Source organism: Anopheles aquasalis, chromosome 2 (genome assembly GCF_943734665.1).
Source record: "Anopheles aquasalis chromosome 2, idAnoAquaMG_Q_19, whole genome shotgun sequence".
In the NCBI taxonomy this organism is placed as follows: Eukaryota; Metazoa; Arthropoda; class Insecta; order Diptera; family Culicidae; genus Anopheles; species Anopheles aquasalis.
Window position 1 is genome coordinate 30,155,001 of NC_064877.1, and position 17,500 is coordinate 30,172,500.

General features: G+C 49.5%; 2 protein-coding genes across 4 annotated transcripts in view; one reads left to right on the forward strand and one right to left on the reverse strand.

Annotated features, from left to right (window-relative positions):
* LOC126573163 (GTPase-activating Rap/Ran-GAP domain-like protein 3) overlaps nt 1–17,500 on the reverse strand; it is a 76,884-nt gene that overhangs the window by 6,404 nt on the left and 52,980 nt on the right. For 2 of the 3 annotated variants that reach the window (XM_050233092.1, XM_050233091.1), the window contains 9 exons: nt 12,186–12,255; nt 6,406–6,492; nt 4,810–4,891; nt 4,279–4,397; nt 1,608–1,839; nt 1,348–1,446; nt 1,153–1,256; nt 915–1,029; nt 246–355 (listed from right to left, as the gene is read on the reverse strand). In XM_050233092.1, coding sequence (XP_050089049.1) covers nt 246–355; nt 915–1,029; nt 1,153–1,256; nt 1,348–1,446; nt 1,608–1,839; nt 4,279–4,397; nt 4,810–4,891; nt 6,406–6,492; nt 12,186–12,255 — 1,018 coding nt within the window. Of the gene's footprint in view, nt 1–245; nt 356–914; nt 1,030–1,152; nt 1,257–1,347; nt 1,447–1,607; nt 1,840–4,278; nt 4,398–4,809; nt 4,892–6,405; nt 6,493–12,185; nt 12,256–14,494; nt 14,656–17,500 lie in introns of those variants that run through there. The other variant, XM_050233090.1, reaches the window with a different exon arrangement.
* LOC126573173 (uncharacterized) lies at nt 9,454–11,057 on the forward strand. Its single transcript, XM_050233102.1, has one exon. The coding sequence runs from the start codon at nt 9,694–9,696 to the stop codon at nt 10,456–10,458; it is 765 nt and encodes a 254-aa protein (XP_050089059.1). The 5' UTR covers nt 9,454–9,693; the 3' UTR covers nt 10,459–11,057.

Consider the following 17,500-nt stretch of genomic DNA (forward strand, 5'->3'; position numbering starts at 1 on the left):
CCCCGATGCCCGTCACTGTTGCCAGACTGTTCGGACAAACCCGGGGCTTTTAGGGGGGGAGAAACCTTTCATGCGAGCAAACCCAGCCTGTCACCGTCCCCCCTCCAAGCAGGAAATGAATAGAAATGGTCAATTAACGAGAATGAGATTTGGATTCCGCATGATTAAAAGGGGCGCCCAGCCAAAAGTGGTCATGTGCAAACGGAGCGTAGGTCCCAGGTGGCGGTGCCCGGGTTGCTACTTACCTCAAACTCGGGCGGATTGGGTAAGGTTGGTCCGAACGGTGGCACCGTCTCGTCGCAGTACACCGCTAACCGGTAGCGTGTCCCTCGCTTCGTCACGACGGCGAAAACATCTGCGGAAGGAGAAGAAGAAGCATGAAGAAGAAGAAGAGGAATGGCCCATCATCAGGAGCAGCCGGTACGGATTTGTTGGTGGGGGGAGGTTTCGGTGCGAAAATGATTTATCGTCCTGGTTCGGGGCCCGCTTAATGTGGTGAGTGATCGGTTACAGGCGGTGCCGTCACAGGCACACCTCGCCTTCGCCACTATCGCACTCGTGCTAGGATGACAAACTTCTGTGCTGCCCAAAAAGAGGTGGAGACTCTGACCGTGCCCGAGTGCACAACATTGTAGAGCATAAGGTGAAACATGATGGAATGGGAATGAAACTACATTTAATAACCAGACACCCGCCACCTCCTGTGTTCTGTCACCACTAATCGGCTTACAAATTGCAATCCAATTGATTGGGACCGTTGAGCAGGAGAAGCAGTTATTCGGATTGCGGACGGACTTGAACCGATAAGAAGAAGTGCTTCGGTGATGATGATGATGATGCTTCTGACGATTGGAAATCAGAATGACAGAGAGACAGAGGGAGAAAGAGAGAGCCCCGGAATGGCGTGTACTCACGTGTAAATTGACTTTTTACATTGTTGGGAATGAACTCGGTCGTCTCCTGTTCGCTGCCCTCGTCGATGAAGATGATGTTGACGATATCGTTCCCGATGTGCCGTTTGCGTTCTACCTGCAAAAGCGAGAGTGCCAAGGTCAGAGGCCACGCATGTAAGAGGAGTTCGCGCTCACATCGCGGAACATCGGCTTAACGGCGACGTGAGGGCGGAAATCGAACCGAAATGAGCTCACTCACCTGCTGCCGATTATCTCTGCTGAAGGGCAGTAGCGTCGACACGTGGAACATAATTTCGTGGCCCTCGTACAGTGTGTAGATCGAGTATTTGCCCGTCATATCACCTGCGAAACAAGGGGAAAATGAAGCGAAAAAAGAGGACCGAAAGTTAGTGCGCCATTCGATAGACCAGTGTCTAGTCGTTGTCGTCCCTACCTTTGACATCGAGCCCACCGCGGTAACGTTCCCATTCTTTTAAGCGTATTCGTTCCCCGAGCAGGGCCAGGAAATCATCAAACTCCGGACTTCCCGTTTCTAGGTCACAGCAGACACGAGGCGCCCGTGCCAGATGGTGCGGAGCAGCGAGCCCGATAGAGGAATAGAAGGCACAGAAGAGACAGTCGTTCATTGTCAATAAAGCACGACAGACCGTGGTTCCGTCACTTCTTCTGGTGCGGCACGAACGCCCGACCTACCATTGCTCAGCATCTCGTCATCCATCTTCTGGCCCGCCTTCATGTACACGACACCGAACTTGAAGTTCACCGAACCCTCCTGCTCCTCCAGCAGCAGCAGATCCTTCTGTATGTCGGCCGAGAAGATCTCCTTCGGCGATTTGTTCGCGTCCATGAGCGTGAAGTTGGACAGGATTTGCTTCACCGTCAGCTTCTGCTGTGGGTTGTAGGGCAGGGCGAGCTTTTGGGCACCCTGGGACACAAGACGCAGAGACGGAGAGAGAGAGAGAGAGTGTGCATGTTAGCATGGGATCAGATAAAAACCATGATATGTTTCCATCCCACGGTTAGAGAATTTAAAGGTTCTGTATTAACATCGTGGCAGCAACGCGTGGCTGGTGGCGTTACAAGAATGTACGGCATTCCTGTTGGTGGGATTCACGTTTAGGCGGCGCTACTCAGTACCGAAGGCATAAACATGTTTCGGCCACATCGTGCCCTCCTCCTCCATCGCACGGAAGAACATGCACCGTAAACATGCCATCGCAGCGTAAACAAACGCCCGGGGAACATCAAAGCGAGTGATGGATTTTGGGAAGAATCTTGGAAAGGAACCCGGCGGAAAAGTGCGAGAAAAAGGCAAACACATTCGTATTTATGATCTCGCGATAGACGTAAAGCGCGTGGAGACTCTGTTCTCTTTACCTTTTCTAAACTGCGTCACGTGCGTGAGTGGCAGTCGCGTTCGCAGCGTACTTCCTGTGACGTTCCGCGCGTAAAGCCTGTCACAATTAGATTCGCGTCTTGATTCAAGACTTTTCTTTACTGGAAATTGTTTTTTTTTCTCAATGTTGAGGAACAGCTTGGAAAATGCGAAAAAGAAATCTGCACAGTCACGTTGATTGTCACGATGGTGGCAGGGTGAAAAACCACAAAATTCCTGAATTGTCCAGACATGACTCAAAATATCGCATTCATACGTTACCGGGGATCTATTCCGGCGAATAATCCAAATAAATCAGGCAACAAAAAAGTGAATCGAACAGATCACAATAATCATGGGATTTCTTTGCGTGATTAAACCAAACCAACTCATCGCGACATGACATTGCAATTCCACAACTTCAATTGCGAGAAAATGTAATATCAAATTGATTACCAAAACCCATGCTAGGTACAGGTTGCTTTGCAGCAAGTGTGCGTCAATGTTTTTACTTAATAAAACTCATGTTCCGAAAACTACCAATCATTGGATGATTGTTCGAGTTTTCTACTCATCAAAGGGAAACTCAAGCAATGCGTCAGAATTGTTCAAAAAAACACGGGAGCAAATGTGGAAAAACAAGAAGATGAATAAGGTTTCCAGCAGTTCTGAGCCAAAAAGTATGGCTTTGACGAAGGAAAAATGAAATTTTGTACCAAAAACTGCCGAAAAGCTCGCTTCAATATTTTCCTTTAAAGATAATAACAAAAAATCTTTAAAATGGCCCTTCTATTCCATTTATTTGCTGATAAATGACCTATCGAATGCGTTTAGATTCTAACTGTAACTGGCTTTACTTTAACAGAAAAGATCATGAGTAGATACATACACACAGACACACAATGTTTCCAATCGCCTGGCATCAAGTTTCGGCCAGTACCAGTACCTGGCCTATTAGCCGGCCGAAAGGTACTTAAATCAGAAAAACTTTACTCATTTTACAGCCTCAAATCGCACACCAAACATCCCCAGGAAAAAAAAAAACCGGAAAAGGCAAAGTGGCCAAAGCTACCCAAAGGCAATCCCCGAGGTGCTCACGTTCCGTTTTGCACGGCACGACACGACACGCCATGTTGGCCCTAAAATCGATTGACAAACTTTCACCTTCAGTGTGCGTCCTTGGGAGAAAGAGAGGGAGAGCGAGAGAGAGTGGCAGGCAGTTGGATCTAAAAATAGACGAAGATCTATGACCGTTATCGCACCGGGCGTACACCGTCGCCGTGAGTGTTTTCTTGCCACGTCACGCCGTGCCCTCCCCTGCTCCTGTCATGGCCTTGTCCGGAGACAACCGTAGCATCCATTTTCACTTTACGCATTTTCCCAGCGGATCCCAGTGCTCGGCCGAGCAGCACTTCAGGCTGGCGGCAATCCGGGAGGATATCCGGATCTGGAGGGGCGGCCATCAACATCGACAAACCGACCGGAAAACGAGTGGCCCCTAGGACGGTGAGTGGTGACAGCTCTTCTGCTCCGTTCGAATGGGCCTCAAGACATTGGAGCGCAGCTTAGCTAATAGCCAGGAAGGCTCACGCGTCCGTCCGTCCCTCCGTCCGTCCTATAGACACACGGTTCTCGTTCCATATCCTGCGCTTACCCAAGGATCAGCAGTTCCGGCTGAATTGCTGATGTGGCAGCAGGTTTCGAGCAGCATTTAATCGTGGGACGGGGGGGGGGGGTGCCTTGTCATTGGATGGACCATTTTTGGGGACTTCACAAGCTATCAATTAAGGTTTTCTGGGTGCATGGAGGAGCAGAGAGCTATGGAAGAGCAGCTCCTTGAATTAAATGTCCTTTTTGACGATGAATTACGATGTGGCCAACGGGATCTAGCAGGCCGGCAGGAGGAGGAATCCATCGAGTGTTACCGAGGGATTGGTTCGAGATGGCTATCCCATGTCCTCTCATGAGCTACGGTCAAATTATAGTTACCTGTTTCCGGAACAGCATGACACGATACAGCGGCATACATTTGCTGCCCGAGTCCTGTGACACGATCGACAGAAAGTAGGGACTCTTCTCCGAATCGATGCCCACGTAGTTTTGATGCACTGCAAGCAGAACCGAGAACGGGCGAAGAAGAAGAAGGAAAAACAATTGGCGATTCGTGGCGCACGATATTGTCCTATTCAAACTGAGCGACAAATTGATAATCGGGAAAAATGGGAAGAAAACGGTCGGGAAAGGTCGATTCGATTCACGGAGATCCGTCATATTGCAAAAAAGAAAAGTAAATAGAAAAAGAAAACCCTTCTCGGAACCAATAGCCTCAAGGTAAATCGTTCTTCAACTAGGGAAAGCAGCTGGCAGGATAATGAATTGAAATGAAACGAACCGGACCGGACAGCCCCGAGGGCCACGACCGTTGACTCCGGAAGGAGCAGGAGGAGGAGGAGGAGGCGGAGGAGGAAGGTAATAAATGGCATGGGCAGAAGGAGTGATAAATAATGGCGTCATACTTACACTTTCCGAGAAAATATTTGAAGTACCAGCGCGTTTGATGTTCCGGGTTCTCGAGGATGGGAATGCTGGGTGAACCGAAGACCTTTTCATCAATTTTTGGTTTTTTCCAATTTTCGTTTCGGTGTTTTGTGTGTGCGTTTTGTTTTATTTTTTTGGTTTGATTTTGATTCGCGCATCCACGATTTTGGTATCGCACCATCGCGGTTCAGTCACGCGTTGAAGCACCCCGATGATGATGATGATGATGACAACGTCGCCAGCGATTGCAAGAAAAAAAAAAGCAGATGGAGAGAAACAAAGAAAAGAGGAGAAGAACTTTCAATCGTCGAGCGTCGAGTTTTTTTTTTGTTGTATGCAAAGCTAAAGTTGTGATGGATAGCGGGGCAAGGGTTTTCCGGGGCCCGGGGTGAGTTAAAATAGATTTCATCTTTTCCCTCCCCTCGAAATATCGCATAAGCATAAGCAGTAAGTGGAAAAGTGTGCGAAAAAGGCGGATAAAGCAATAGATTCCTCAAAACCCAAGAAAAAACCCGGTCCCGGACTGACATCGATGCGAAAAAAGGGGTTTCCGACCCATCCATCCGATCTGTCTGTCCTCCGTCGGCTTGTCCTGCCTTGGTTTTGATTTAAAGTGAGCTTCAACCAACCAAAGTTGATCGATTTCTCCTCGGTCACAACTTTTCCCGGTCCTGGGAGAGGGAGTTGCAGGGAAAACGGTACCGGAAAAATTTCGAAGCAATTTCAGCTCGATACATCTCGCTCGCTCGCTCGCTCGCTCGCTCACACGGTCCACTGACACTGACGCCGAGGATCGGGCTGGCGTGAGTTGAAAGTTTTGCAAAAGGCAGTTTGTCCTCCACCTCCTCTTCGCAACACCAACGGCACCACACGGCCAGGCTGTCACTCTGCTTTCCTCACTTTAAGGTTTCCCACTCCGCGCCGTGCCTGTGCTTAATTCATTCAAATTCACCAACGAAAGTTACGGAAAAATGGCTCTTTATTCCGGGATTTCTAAATCAAATAGGCAAAAGGTGGAAAGTTAAAATCGGTTCCCGTGGCAGTTTTACTGGAATTGACGGTGGAATCATTTTTTTTCCAATTAAAGCATCATATCCATGATACTCCGTTGTGGGGGCAACGGTGAACAGCGTGTCAGGGAGTTCCTGGAGTCCAGAATGAAGTGGATGCCACATATTTGGCTGTCGAAAGACGTGACGCATGCACGCACACATGCACATAGGCGTACAATGGGTTCAGTGATGCACGCGCGTGTCTGTCCCATCATCAGTGAAATCGGTTTCCAGTGATTCCACCCCTTCCCCGGGGCACGGTTGGTGGGGTGGGGGGTGTACCTAATGATAAGCGAAGTTTCCCGGAGTGAGCTCGCAAAAGTTCACCAAGATAGCAAGCTCAAAGACAAATATAACACTTCATACACCGAGTTAGCTCCGGAAACACGACCAAATAGAGAGAGAGAGAGAGTGAGAGAGGAAGAGAATGTTGAAGTTGAGAAGTGTGCTTCGGTGAATTGAAGGGTGGAATGTGTGTGGGTGTAGGGATGGGATGGGATACATCAATCGTGATCCTCGCACGTACCTCGTCCTTTTCGGCTAACGATTCGCCATTCTCCAGTCGAAATCGGCGACAGTTGGGATCCAGCCCGTCAATCTCCGACTGTGGTAGCTGCAAGGAGAGCGAAAACAGAACCAGGAAAAGCCAAACCAATTAGTAACTGTAATGTCAGCCACCCTGCCACCCCGCCAGCCCTTCGGAAGGTTGCTGCTAGTCCATTCCCGAGAGTGCGTGGTACGGACGGACGATTGCTCTCGACGCAACTGCCCTAGACCAACGCGATCTTGCCCAATGCTCTGGTGTGTGGTTTTTCGCTCCAAAGTAAGTAGGCAGTAAGAGTATTCTCGTTGGTTGGTTGGTGCGAGTGTCTTCGTGAATAATTAAAAAACCTTTGTCCTTCTCCGGTTGCAATTATGACTTACGACTGCTGCTGCTGCTGCTGCTTCTCTTCTGCTCTTGCTGCTAATTCCAAACTAAACGTCCGATGCCACAACGGTGCTTCAAGGCGTGCCTTTGTCAGCCTCCTTCATCGCTCCGGTGGCGCGCTGGTGGCCGACGATGCTGACGGCGCAAAATAGGACATCGAGGGCTTACCGCGGGATCCCGTGGGCTCGGTGCCGCTCTCGAGCAACGAAGAAGCTGGCCGAGCCAGCGTTTGCCAGGGAATGTATTATTCATTACGAAGCAGATTGCCCATTCGCTATGGTAATTTGGTGTGTCAAAGAGAATGACACCACCGTGGGTATACCCCTGCCATACGCCATCGCCATCGCACGAGGTTCGCACGAGAACGCACATGTAACGGAATGGAAGCATCGGAAGCAGCCCTTGTATCCCCGCGGTCTCCTTGTAAGTCCTTGCGATGCCTAAAGCCTAAAGCAATCAATAATGGGCTCTTGGATGGAATGTTGTGTCAGCAGACAGGCAGACAGGCCTACCAGAAGTGCCACAAGACCACCGTTGCACCGTTTTCAATCTACGCAACAAAAAGAAAAAGGTTCAAGCACCAACATCTTCTAAACACGGTCACCCAAATCGATGAAATTGTGTAGCAGATCGGTGGCTTCCTTGAAGTAGACAACCATTCCCTGGTGCCCCACCGTCACTCCCTGGCGCTGGCCAGGAGCTAATGAGAATCCAGTGGCCAACGACGACGACGACGACGACGTGACGTGCGACGGTGACGTACGTCGGCGACGTGCGGTTCCAGCAACAGCAGCAGCAGCATCACAAAAACTCTGTTCAAACATTCAAGAGCTTCTTCTCCGTGACCCGGTGGGATACGATGGTTTTTTATGGGGCCCAAAGTCGAACGGAAGGATGGAAAACGTGCCCAGCAACAGCTATTAGGTTATGGTTGTAAATTTCCTACCTCCAACTCCCCCCCCCCCCCCTTAAACTCGCACTGTCGTGGTGTCACACTTTGGCTTTTGCAGCATTCGATCGATCGATCCCGCAGACCGTCACCTGGGCGATGCCGCCATTGGCCATCGACGACAAAGAACGAACATAAAGAGAGAGAGAGAGAGGAGTTATCCGTGGCCCCTAGTGAAACCGCCAAAGTGAATGTTTAGCGTCACTCCACCATGGAATCCACGCGAAAAAGCGCATCCTTTCGAGCGGGGGGGGTGAAAAATGGTTTCCATTGTCCCTGGCTGCAGTGTGGCCTGGCCGGGATGTGATAAAAAAAAAATTGCATCTCAAACCGCTTTACGGGGAACTTTTTTCCAATTTGTCTCCATTCAATTTAGTGCCATTAGCCGAGTGGCCTTCTTGAGATGCTGTTTTGAAACATTAAAAACATTCTAGTTTAATAATTAACAAGCTAGTCAGCTTCTGGCTTCGCTCCTCCTCCTTTATCCTTTTTCAATTCCATTTTATCCAACGAAGAAGCCGACTCCTTAACACTAGTGATTCCTTTCTCTTGCCACGTTTCTGCGCCGTTGCCGTTGGCATTTTGCAGCGACTGTTCCGATTGTTTGCTGGTTAGAGCAACTCGGTTCGCCCGGCGCTGGTGGCCACCATTGGGATGAAGGCGAATGAATTAAACATAAGGGATGTCATGAAATGTCACAACAAGTGGGATCGGCGATATAACTCCTTTGTGACAGCAGCAACAGCCGGGAGCACCATCACAGCGGACACAAAGATGATGGAAAACCGGATGCCAAAGGGCCAAACCCTCTGACCGCTAGCCGGCACGGACACGGACACGGACACGGCCATTCCATACAATCGAAGAGCGAAGTGTTTGAAGGCTCATGGCCACGGGCAGAAACCCCTTTTGGCATCTCGAACGCACTGAAGGGGCTTAGGGGATGCTGGCTTCTGTGGCTTTGTGAGAATGGCCACCACACGATGGTCGATGTAGAATTATGCGTCCAACAAACGATGAGCCTTCCGCCCCCTGTGGCACAAAAGCGTAGAAATCCTTCGTAGAAATTGGACCACCGCCAGCGGCAGGATCACCATTTCCGGCCAAGATCTGATGTCAGATTTGATCGGGCTCACAGCAACAGGTCACGGACAGGCCTTTGGATCAGCTTCTTCTTTATTCTAAACATGTCTGGGTGTCGCGCCATCGAGTTGCTTAATTGAGAAATGACACGCTTGCAACCGATGCATTCCGTCGACACGAATCGCGGTGGCATCTCCATCTCCATGGTCACATCATGTAGCGATGCACCGCGCTATAAAGAGTTCAGCGACATCGTGCCTTCCCTCGTGCGGGTGACATTGTTTCGCTGCGGCCCCCCGGGGGGAGCCGATTAAAATCAATTTTAATTGAAGCCATTTAACCCGGTTCCCGGCACCAGCGTTGGGCCACGCGCGAGCACACAACCGAGGACCCCCGGGGGGGACGAGTTCATGCGAAAACCCCGTGCGGGCGCCAGTGCGGTCCCCTCATTGATGCCAATTGATTGACTTGCCAGCTAGTCGGCAGCGCGATTGGCAGTAACTTGGGTGTCTCGCGAATCCCCGTTCGCCAATCATCCCGCGCCACCGCTCCCCGCGAGACCAGCGGATATATAAATAAAGTTGCCATGCTCGGCGGCCACGCGCAACATTGTATCCGAGCATCGCTTGGCGTGCAGACTTTCCGACTCGCACTGACAATCCGGGCGGAACGGTTTGGTTGTGGTTGGTGTGTTCGACCGGCCGGCATTCGATCAGCTCTGCGTGACCGATCGATCGATCGAAGTTTTCGTCGTAGCGTTCGTGCGTGCGTGCTAGCGCGGTGCCGTGATCGTGTGCCGTGAGCTTCTCTCGCCTGAAGTGAACCTGGTGTGGAGAAGGAGTGACCTGAGAGTGATGGCGTCCACCGGATCGTACCATCCGGCAACCGGACAGGGAGCAGCATGGTGGGCACTGGTGTGGAACGGATGCGTGGTGGTGCTGCTGCTTCTACAGCTAGTGAAGATCACCGGAGGTCACGTACCGCAGGAATCCGATCTACCGGACGATGGTGCCAAGTACGAGCATCTGTACAACGGAAGCCAATCGGTGTACCTGGACGCGGATCTGATTACCGTCAGTCGGTTCGATGATGATGATGATGACGATGATGGTGGGCACCGGCGGCTAGCGGTTGATGATGATGGGATGCAGGGTGATGAGCCTGGGCTACCGTTCACCGAGCACTCGTACCAGCACCACCACCACTCGTACCATCGCCAGCAACAGCAGCAGCAGCAGCAGCACGAACCGCACCACAAGCTCAGCTGCCAGGCGTGCCAGTACCGGAACGTGTACGCCAAGGCGTCGCTCAAGTCCATCAAGGCGCACTTCCTGATGAAGCTCGGTATCGAGCGGACACCGAATGGGACGGCGTACCCGGAGGTACCGGACGCGATCATGGAACGGTACCAGGACAGTTTGCGTCTGAGTAACGCACCGGTCGGCCAGAAGGAGAGCTACGACTACCAGAGTGACGAACCGTACGGTGGCGGTGGTATGCAGGCGGACGAACCGGACGAACAGGACGATGATTACGACTACTATCAGATCACGAACAAAATCTTCATCCTGCCGAACCAGGGTATGTATCCAGCGAACCCAAGCGAAATCTCATGCTAATCTGTTCGCTTCCACTAACGACTGACCGTGCTGGAGTCATGTTCCGGTCTCTCGCTTTCCAAAATGCGCTTCTATTCACAGGAACCGTCCGTCAAACCGTCATCGACACACCAAACACTCGAATCACTTAACCGTCGTTGTCTTCGCTATCCACCTTGATTTGTGCTAGGCGTTATTATTTTGTTACTGGGGATGCGGGATTAAATTTATTCAATTTTTAATGTTTTGCGTTCAAAATTATCAATCTAATCAAACTCTTTCCATTGCAGCATTTTTTGAAAACATGCGCCACGGCTTGTCTGCGCGTTGAGTTTAGCTAATGCCATTCCGTTTCAGGGCAGCTCGCGTTCCCCTTTTCAACACTAATGTAATCAAGATTAATTCATTTTCAGCTCCAGGAAAGGGCGGGGGGATGCGCCAATGGGACCGGAATGGTCATGGGAATGCAAGCATTCCAACCAGCCCTTTCAGGTCCAGTTGGGTAGCTTCTCAAGCGCTGACCCGGCAGTGCAACCTTGAGACACCAATTAATATGGATTAACTTTTTGGGAGGAAGAAAGAGAGAGAGAGAGAGGCAGAGAGAAGGAGAGTGGAATGAAGAGTGCTCTGTAATTGGGTGGGACGAAGCGGATAGAGTCATTAGCCCACGTTCGGACGACCGGGGACACTCGCAAGAGGAAGTAGCGTCTGGAACTCTTACACTCTAACTCTCTTGAAACCGGATATTGGACAGATTTGAGTAATAAAAACGAGAACCAAGGGTGCACCATGGACGATTTTTTTTTATTGTTTTGAATCATTGGAGAACGGATTGAATGTTTGAGATTGAGCGACTGATGATGACTGACTACAGACTATGATTAATTCGGTTCCTTTTTTGGGATGATTTTTTGTGACAAAACGTTCACATTTCTTGTCGTCGTGAATTTCAAAAAGATATTAGTAACTTAATTTTTAACATTTGAAGATAACAATGACGCAGATTGATGAAAATATCAATCATCGTAGATATAAAATACAAGGAAAAATACAAATAATACAACGAATAAAATAATACAATTCGATACTCTTTTGTTAGATTATTATTTTCGTGACCTAATCTGTCGAGAAAATGTTAAACTTCCAATTTATCAAATTTTATTAAAAATGTTTTGGTAGACAAATTGTTCTTTTTTTAAGACACAATGTTGACTTTTACAATGTTGACTAATTAAAAACCGAAGTTTACATTATTACAAACAAAACTATTGACAAATTGTACAACATCTCGGCAGTGGAATCTGGTTGGTCAATTTTTCTGATGCTTCAAGGGTTATCAACCTGAAAACATTGGTTTTCGACAGATCGCATTCGAAATTGCCTTGTGCATGGAGCTGTGCAGGATGCATAATTGTCCAACAGCTGTATCATTCTCTGTTTTGCTTCAATAGATCCATCCAATCTACACAATATTCTTGAGAAGCTCTGCGTTTAACATTTTCTTTTTTAAATAATGTGGATAAATAAAAATAAAATACCACGGAACCCCCGTAAGAACAATAGGAAGACGACCAGTTCCTAATATCGTTTGGAATGTGCTACAAGGAATAGTCCTGCTGGACCAATTTCCCTTTTGCCATTACGACCGATATGGCAGCTCAGTTCCAATCACCCTTAAACCGTAACGACACTCACGAGACACAACCCCGAACACCTCTAACCCCCCCCCCCGCCCCCCCTTAACTTACCTGATCCACGGATCCATAGTGCCGCCGCGAGAAGACGCCTCTTCGCGAGATAAGTTCGGTGGCGGAAGTACTGCATCGAGAAAGAGAGATAAGGGAAATGAAGGAAATTAGCACTTCGAATCCAGGATGAAGGGAAATTCTTCGAATACCAAGCATATCTGTGCCCCCCCCAAACCCAACACCTATCTCCCCCGTCCGGTAAAAGCAACAATCCTGGTCTAATTGCTATTAAATCGAGTTTCCCCCGTCGTCCCCACCTTCTTGGGCGGTGGTTGGACATCGCCATGAAATCAATGCGATCGCGCACGCCCGAGAACGAGGAATAGGACGAAATGGGGAAATGGATGCGGCAAACAAACGAATAAACAAACAAACAAACCGGGTGCTTTCCCATCGCTCGGTGCACCATTAATCAGTGTCAACCGTGACCTACGGAACATGGTCTTTTGGTAGCCTTAGCCGGCCCGTCGTCCTCTTCCCACGCCACGGTGGCCGGATGGAAACTTTAGTTGAAAATAATCGAGATCGAGTCAAAGGGCCGCGCGATTAGACTAGGGCGCGGTTCCTTTGCGGTTTGTTTGGCTGTGCGGTTTAAACTTGTTTTCTTTGAGCTGCGACTCGCCGGTGCTTTGCTGGTGCTTATCTTGTTTGGTCTTGCATAAGCCACCAGCCACAATCCTGATTCGGTTCCGACGGCAAGTTCAAGTTGCTCCACTAAACGTCGGGGCTGTTGAAAGAAACTTTAATATTGTCGCCCGTCTCCACAGCCCTCACCACGCAGTGACGTGGCGAAGCGAAGCGAATCTGTGTTTTATATTCTTCAAAAAATAATTCCATTTTCAACGGAACGACTGCAACTCGAATGATAACAGTGCGCTCAACTGGAGCGTCTGCCGCAACCGAACCTACACAACGACCCAGCCGAGGGTTGTATTTATGTAGGCCAGCCACAAACATAAACATCAGACGACGGTACGGCAACCGAATCATATGCTTTCTGGAAGTCGCTCCTCGGTACGCTCTGCAGGTCCGGTCAGCTCCGTTGTCCAAGCATCCGATCTAAAGCGCGAGCACGAGTTACTGGGCTCCAGTGCGGCCTGATGTGCTAGTTAGGCTTCAGTTGTCTGTGTCCTTATCATAGCACACGAAGGGGCACAGGGTCACAGTGGTACCGCAACAGCAACAAGACACGGCCAGCCTGAATCCGAGGGCAGAGAGAGAGACCGAAAGAGGACGTAAGAGGGCGCAAAACGGAATGGTTATGAACTGCCGACGAACTCTCGGTCACGAGACCTACCCAGGCTGCCTTTGAGGGGTTTATGTTTGCTCGAATGCGCAACCTGAATCAGTGAGCATCACCGTACCGCCACCGATCAGACGCATTGAAGCGAATGTCCTATCGAAACGTTCCCCCCAAAAACGACGCTTGACCCCTCTCCTCTTCAAACCCCCATTGGTTGCCATTAAAACGGTGCCCTCGCCATCAACAACACGCACACAACTTCAGAGTGACGCACTTTAAGATGGAGTTGGAGTGTTGTTGGATGGTTTACTGGGTACGCTGCCCTCATTGGCCTTCCACTTGGCTGGGAACGTATTCGAACGCATTTCTAGGACGCTGTCACGAAACAGCAAAACAAAACAATGGCTCCGGTTCCGGTTCCGGTTCGATAAACTAGCGTCGAGAGATTCGTCAAGCAGGAAGCAGGAAAACATCGCGTTTGACATCTTATCGTCCGGAGTTCTTTTGATGGGCGCCCGGGAGCAATTAGAGCGGTGCTTCCCGTTAATTGTCAAGAGGCACTCGGGCGCTATAAGCGGCGATGCTGTCATTCCAAACCGCTTTAATGGCGCCTCCACCATGACCATGAAGCGATCATAATCGTAATCACACCCGCATACACAAAAGTCCCTCTCCCCGAAGGTGAACATTAAAACAGGGATATAATCGTCGGGAAACGCACACAAACACAGAGACAAACGGACCCCAATTGAAGCATTCAGGAAGCATGCGAGTGCGAGTGGCCACATCGGATTCGCACATCGCAGTTCGTGTCGACAGGTCATAGCAGTACTGCGCCATTTGTCGGATAAACTCACGGTGTAATGGCACTTTTCATCTTGAACTGAACGCCAAATTAGGCTTCGGCTTTGCGCCACGACATTCGCCGGACATTCGTACGGAACGACATCGAACCCTGTGCCGGCTTGGTTCCTTGGTTTTTTTGTTTTGGGAAGTGATCAACTGGTGTGAGGCGTGTACCAGCGGTGCACACAGCAGTGTGTCTGTTTTCTGACGCGGAACTTACATTACGCTCGATGCACGACGCTGCAGGACCCGCAGGGCACCGATGTCACGGTTTGGTGCCCGGGGCGGTGGCGTGAACAGACTCTGGCTCCGATCGCGCACCGGATCCGACTCCCGGTACGTGCGGAAGATGGTGGCTATTTTCAGATTGAAGCACAACATGTTTCCCTGGCCGCTGGTGGTCTCACCGAGTCACGCACGTTCACATTAACTCACTCATCACGCCGCAGCAGGATCGCATGTTCGACACTCGACGAATACTCCGAGAAGCCGAGAAGCGAGGGAAAGACACAAAGGTCCACTGCGCGTAGTTCGTTAATCGAACGGACCACAAAACCGATTGTGGTAGGTTGTTGTTGTTCCTGCCCCTTTGTCCTGCCGTTTGCCGGTACAACGGTTTTGCACTTCCGCGTAGGTTCCGGGATCGGAGAACGTCACGCCTGTCTCTACATCTTGTAGGACCGAACCGACAACCCAGGGTTCCTGGGAACAGAGTCACCGTCGAATGGTCTTTTATGGTCGGAAACACTTTGCCCGTCGTCGCTGTTATGCCACTGGCCCCAGGGTTCGTTGTTTACTTGGAAAACCAATTTTCTAGCACATCAGTGCCCGACGGAATGGTGTTTGGTTGGTGTTGTACTGGTTGCTGTTGTTGCTCCTGGTGGTGCTGTTGCTGCCATTTTCTGTTAGCCGAGGACGGACGACGTTTTCTGCTGTCTCATGTTTAGCTAACACGAACGCACACTGGCCGCACGATGGGATAAACAGAGGGGGACCGGGGGGTCGCAATGTCATAACCTCATTCCCGGTCACCGCCGCACAAACCACACCACCGAACGGTGCTGGTTCGATGGAGAATCGGGAACATTTGTCGGATTAACCTTTGGATTTCGTTCGATGCGCCGACATCGCTCGCTGCATGAGTGAAGAAGGATTAGATTTCATTCCGACATTAATCCGTGACGCCTTCGGGGCGCACGTGATGGCTTAATCGGATCGATTGGACAAAAGTTAAACAACGAATTCCGACGAAGACGGCGACGACGAGGGCGACTCGACTGGTGCGATGTAACTAAACTCATCTCTTCCCACAAGTGTGTCGTGTGTTCATTCCGAAGCATTGGCAACCGTCGGCAGCCAACGCCGAGTTGGTGGTGGGCGAAGGATGAAGTTTGTTCTTCTCATTAACGACAAGCAGCACGACTCAATACGGTGCTTGTCAGCTGCAGATCCGTGTGGCGGTGATGCCTCCGAAGAAAAGACACTTACGTCAACCAGCTGCCGCCAACCGCTTGGCACCAAAACCAACACGTGCCGGTAACCGGTTGCCAATAGTTTGGTGTAGCTTTTGACATGCCGCATGTCGACGACAGACTCTCCAGAGCCCCACAGAGAGAGACAGAGAGAGAGAGAGAGAGAGAGAGAGAGAGAGAGAGAGAGAGAGAGAGAGAAGACGAGCTGCAGCATCATCTCGTACGCTTTTGCGAAGGCAAGGAAGCGCGTAATTAACTGGGAGTAATATACGCGCCGATCTACCATCTGGTGCACTGATTTATGCAACTCGATTCGCTGTGCTGCATGCGTGGGAGGGCTGCAAACTGGCCGCCTCCCTTTGATGGACCGTGAGTGGCGAGTGACGTAGACGTAGAGTGGCCAACCGGTGGTCCCTCGTGGGCGAGCCGGAGTAATTAAACGATTCGTAATGGTTCGTTCGGCAATCGGTAAATGTGATGGGATTTCGAAGATGGACGGTCGGTCAATTGTAAAGCGACACATTTCGTGCAAACACAGGTGCATGACAGAATTGCCTTGGGAAAAGCTAATGATGAGCATTTTGATGGGAAAATTCATCGATGCGCGTCTAATGTCGGTGGAACATAGCCAGTGCTGTTAATTATGTGCATGGGATGTGAACAACTTTTTAAATTCATGCTTCAACTTTAACTTAATCAGCGTGTATTAGAGTTATTTATCTCATCTCTCTCTCTCTCTCTCTCTCTCTCTCTCTCTCTCTCTCTCTCTCTCTCGTAATAAGCTCAGTCGGAATTTCACATAAAACCTGCTATCAATATCTATATCGACAGATTGTCTATTCATGCTCCCTATCAGGAGCATAATGAGTCCATTATGAAGCTCTTACGACCATTTTTACGTTCATTTTTTTCTTACAACTGTTACTGACAGTTTAATGTCTATAAATTGGAATTGAAATATATCCAAAACGAATAAAAATTGAATGTCTTAGTCTCCTTCAGTTTATTATTATTCATTTTTGATAAGGAAACACTTTTTTTCTATTGAAAGACTACATAGAGATGGGATTGGCAGTTGCAATAAAAGTTGCTAAAGATGCTGCCAGCTTCATGTTGGTTAATTGTGTAACATAAAAAATATGCACACGTTATTCGCATGAGCTACCGTCGTGTCTTATTATTGAACCAAAGAAAAAAAAAAACAAACGAATGAAGTTCAGTTCACAAGAACACACCGCATCACAAAGCGAGCATTTGCATTTGGCTCAGTTTGCTAGCTTTGTTCGAGAAAAAAAAAAACAATCGATGGACAAACAATTCTCGCTTTTCTCTATCGTGCTATCGTACAAGACGCGCATCAGGTGCAGTGTTGATCTTCCGCCAATCGATTTGCACTTTCATGCATAACAGAGCACATCTGGCGTCCCTGCTTCCCGGAGGACACTCCGCCATGGGTGTGCCTGGTGAGCAGCGACATCTTCCCGGGAAGTGGAGCTGGTCAACACCGATCACGTAGCGCTTGTCGTGCGCTACACCGACGTGGCCATTATGTTTGTTTGTTTCTGTTTATCAACTGGATGGTATTTTTCTAAAGCACCAGAGCCAGCGGATGTGAAAACAGGCACTAATGAGTTCCACCTCCTTCCAACAGAGGAGTTGACGATTAAAAGAGTACGCCCTCGAGAAGGATTTTCCATCTTTGAACTGTTCAACAGTGTCTGTCGCTTAACTCTGCTAAGATGTTAATGATCTCG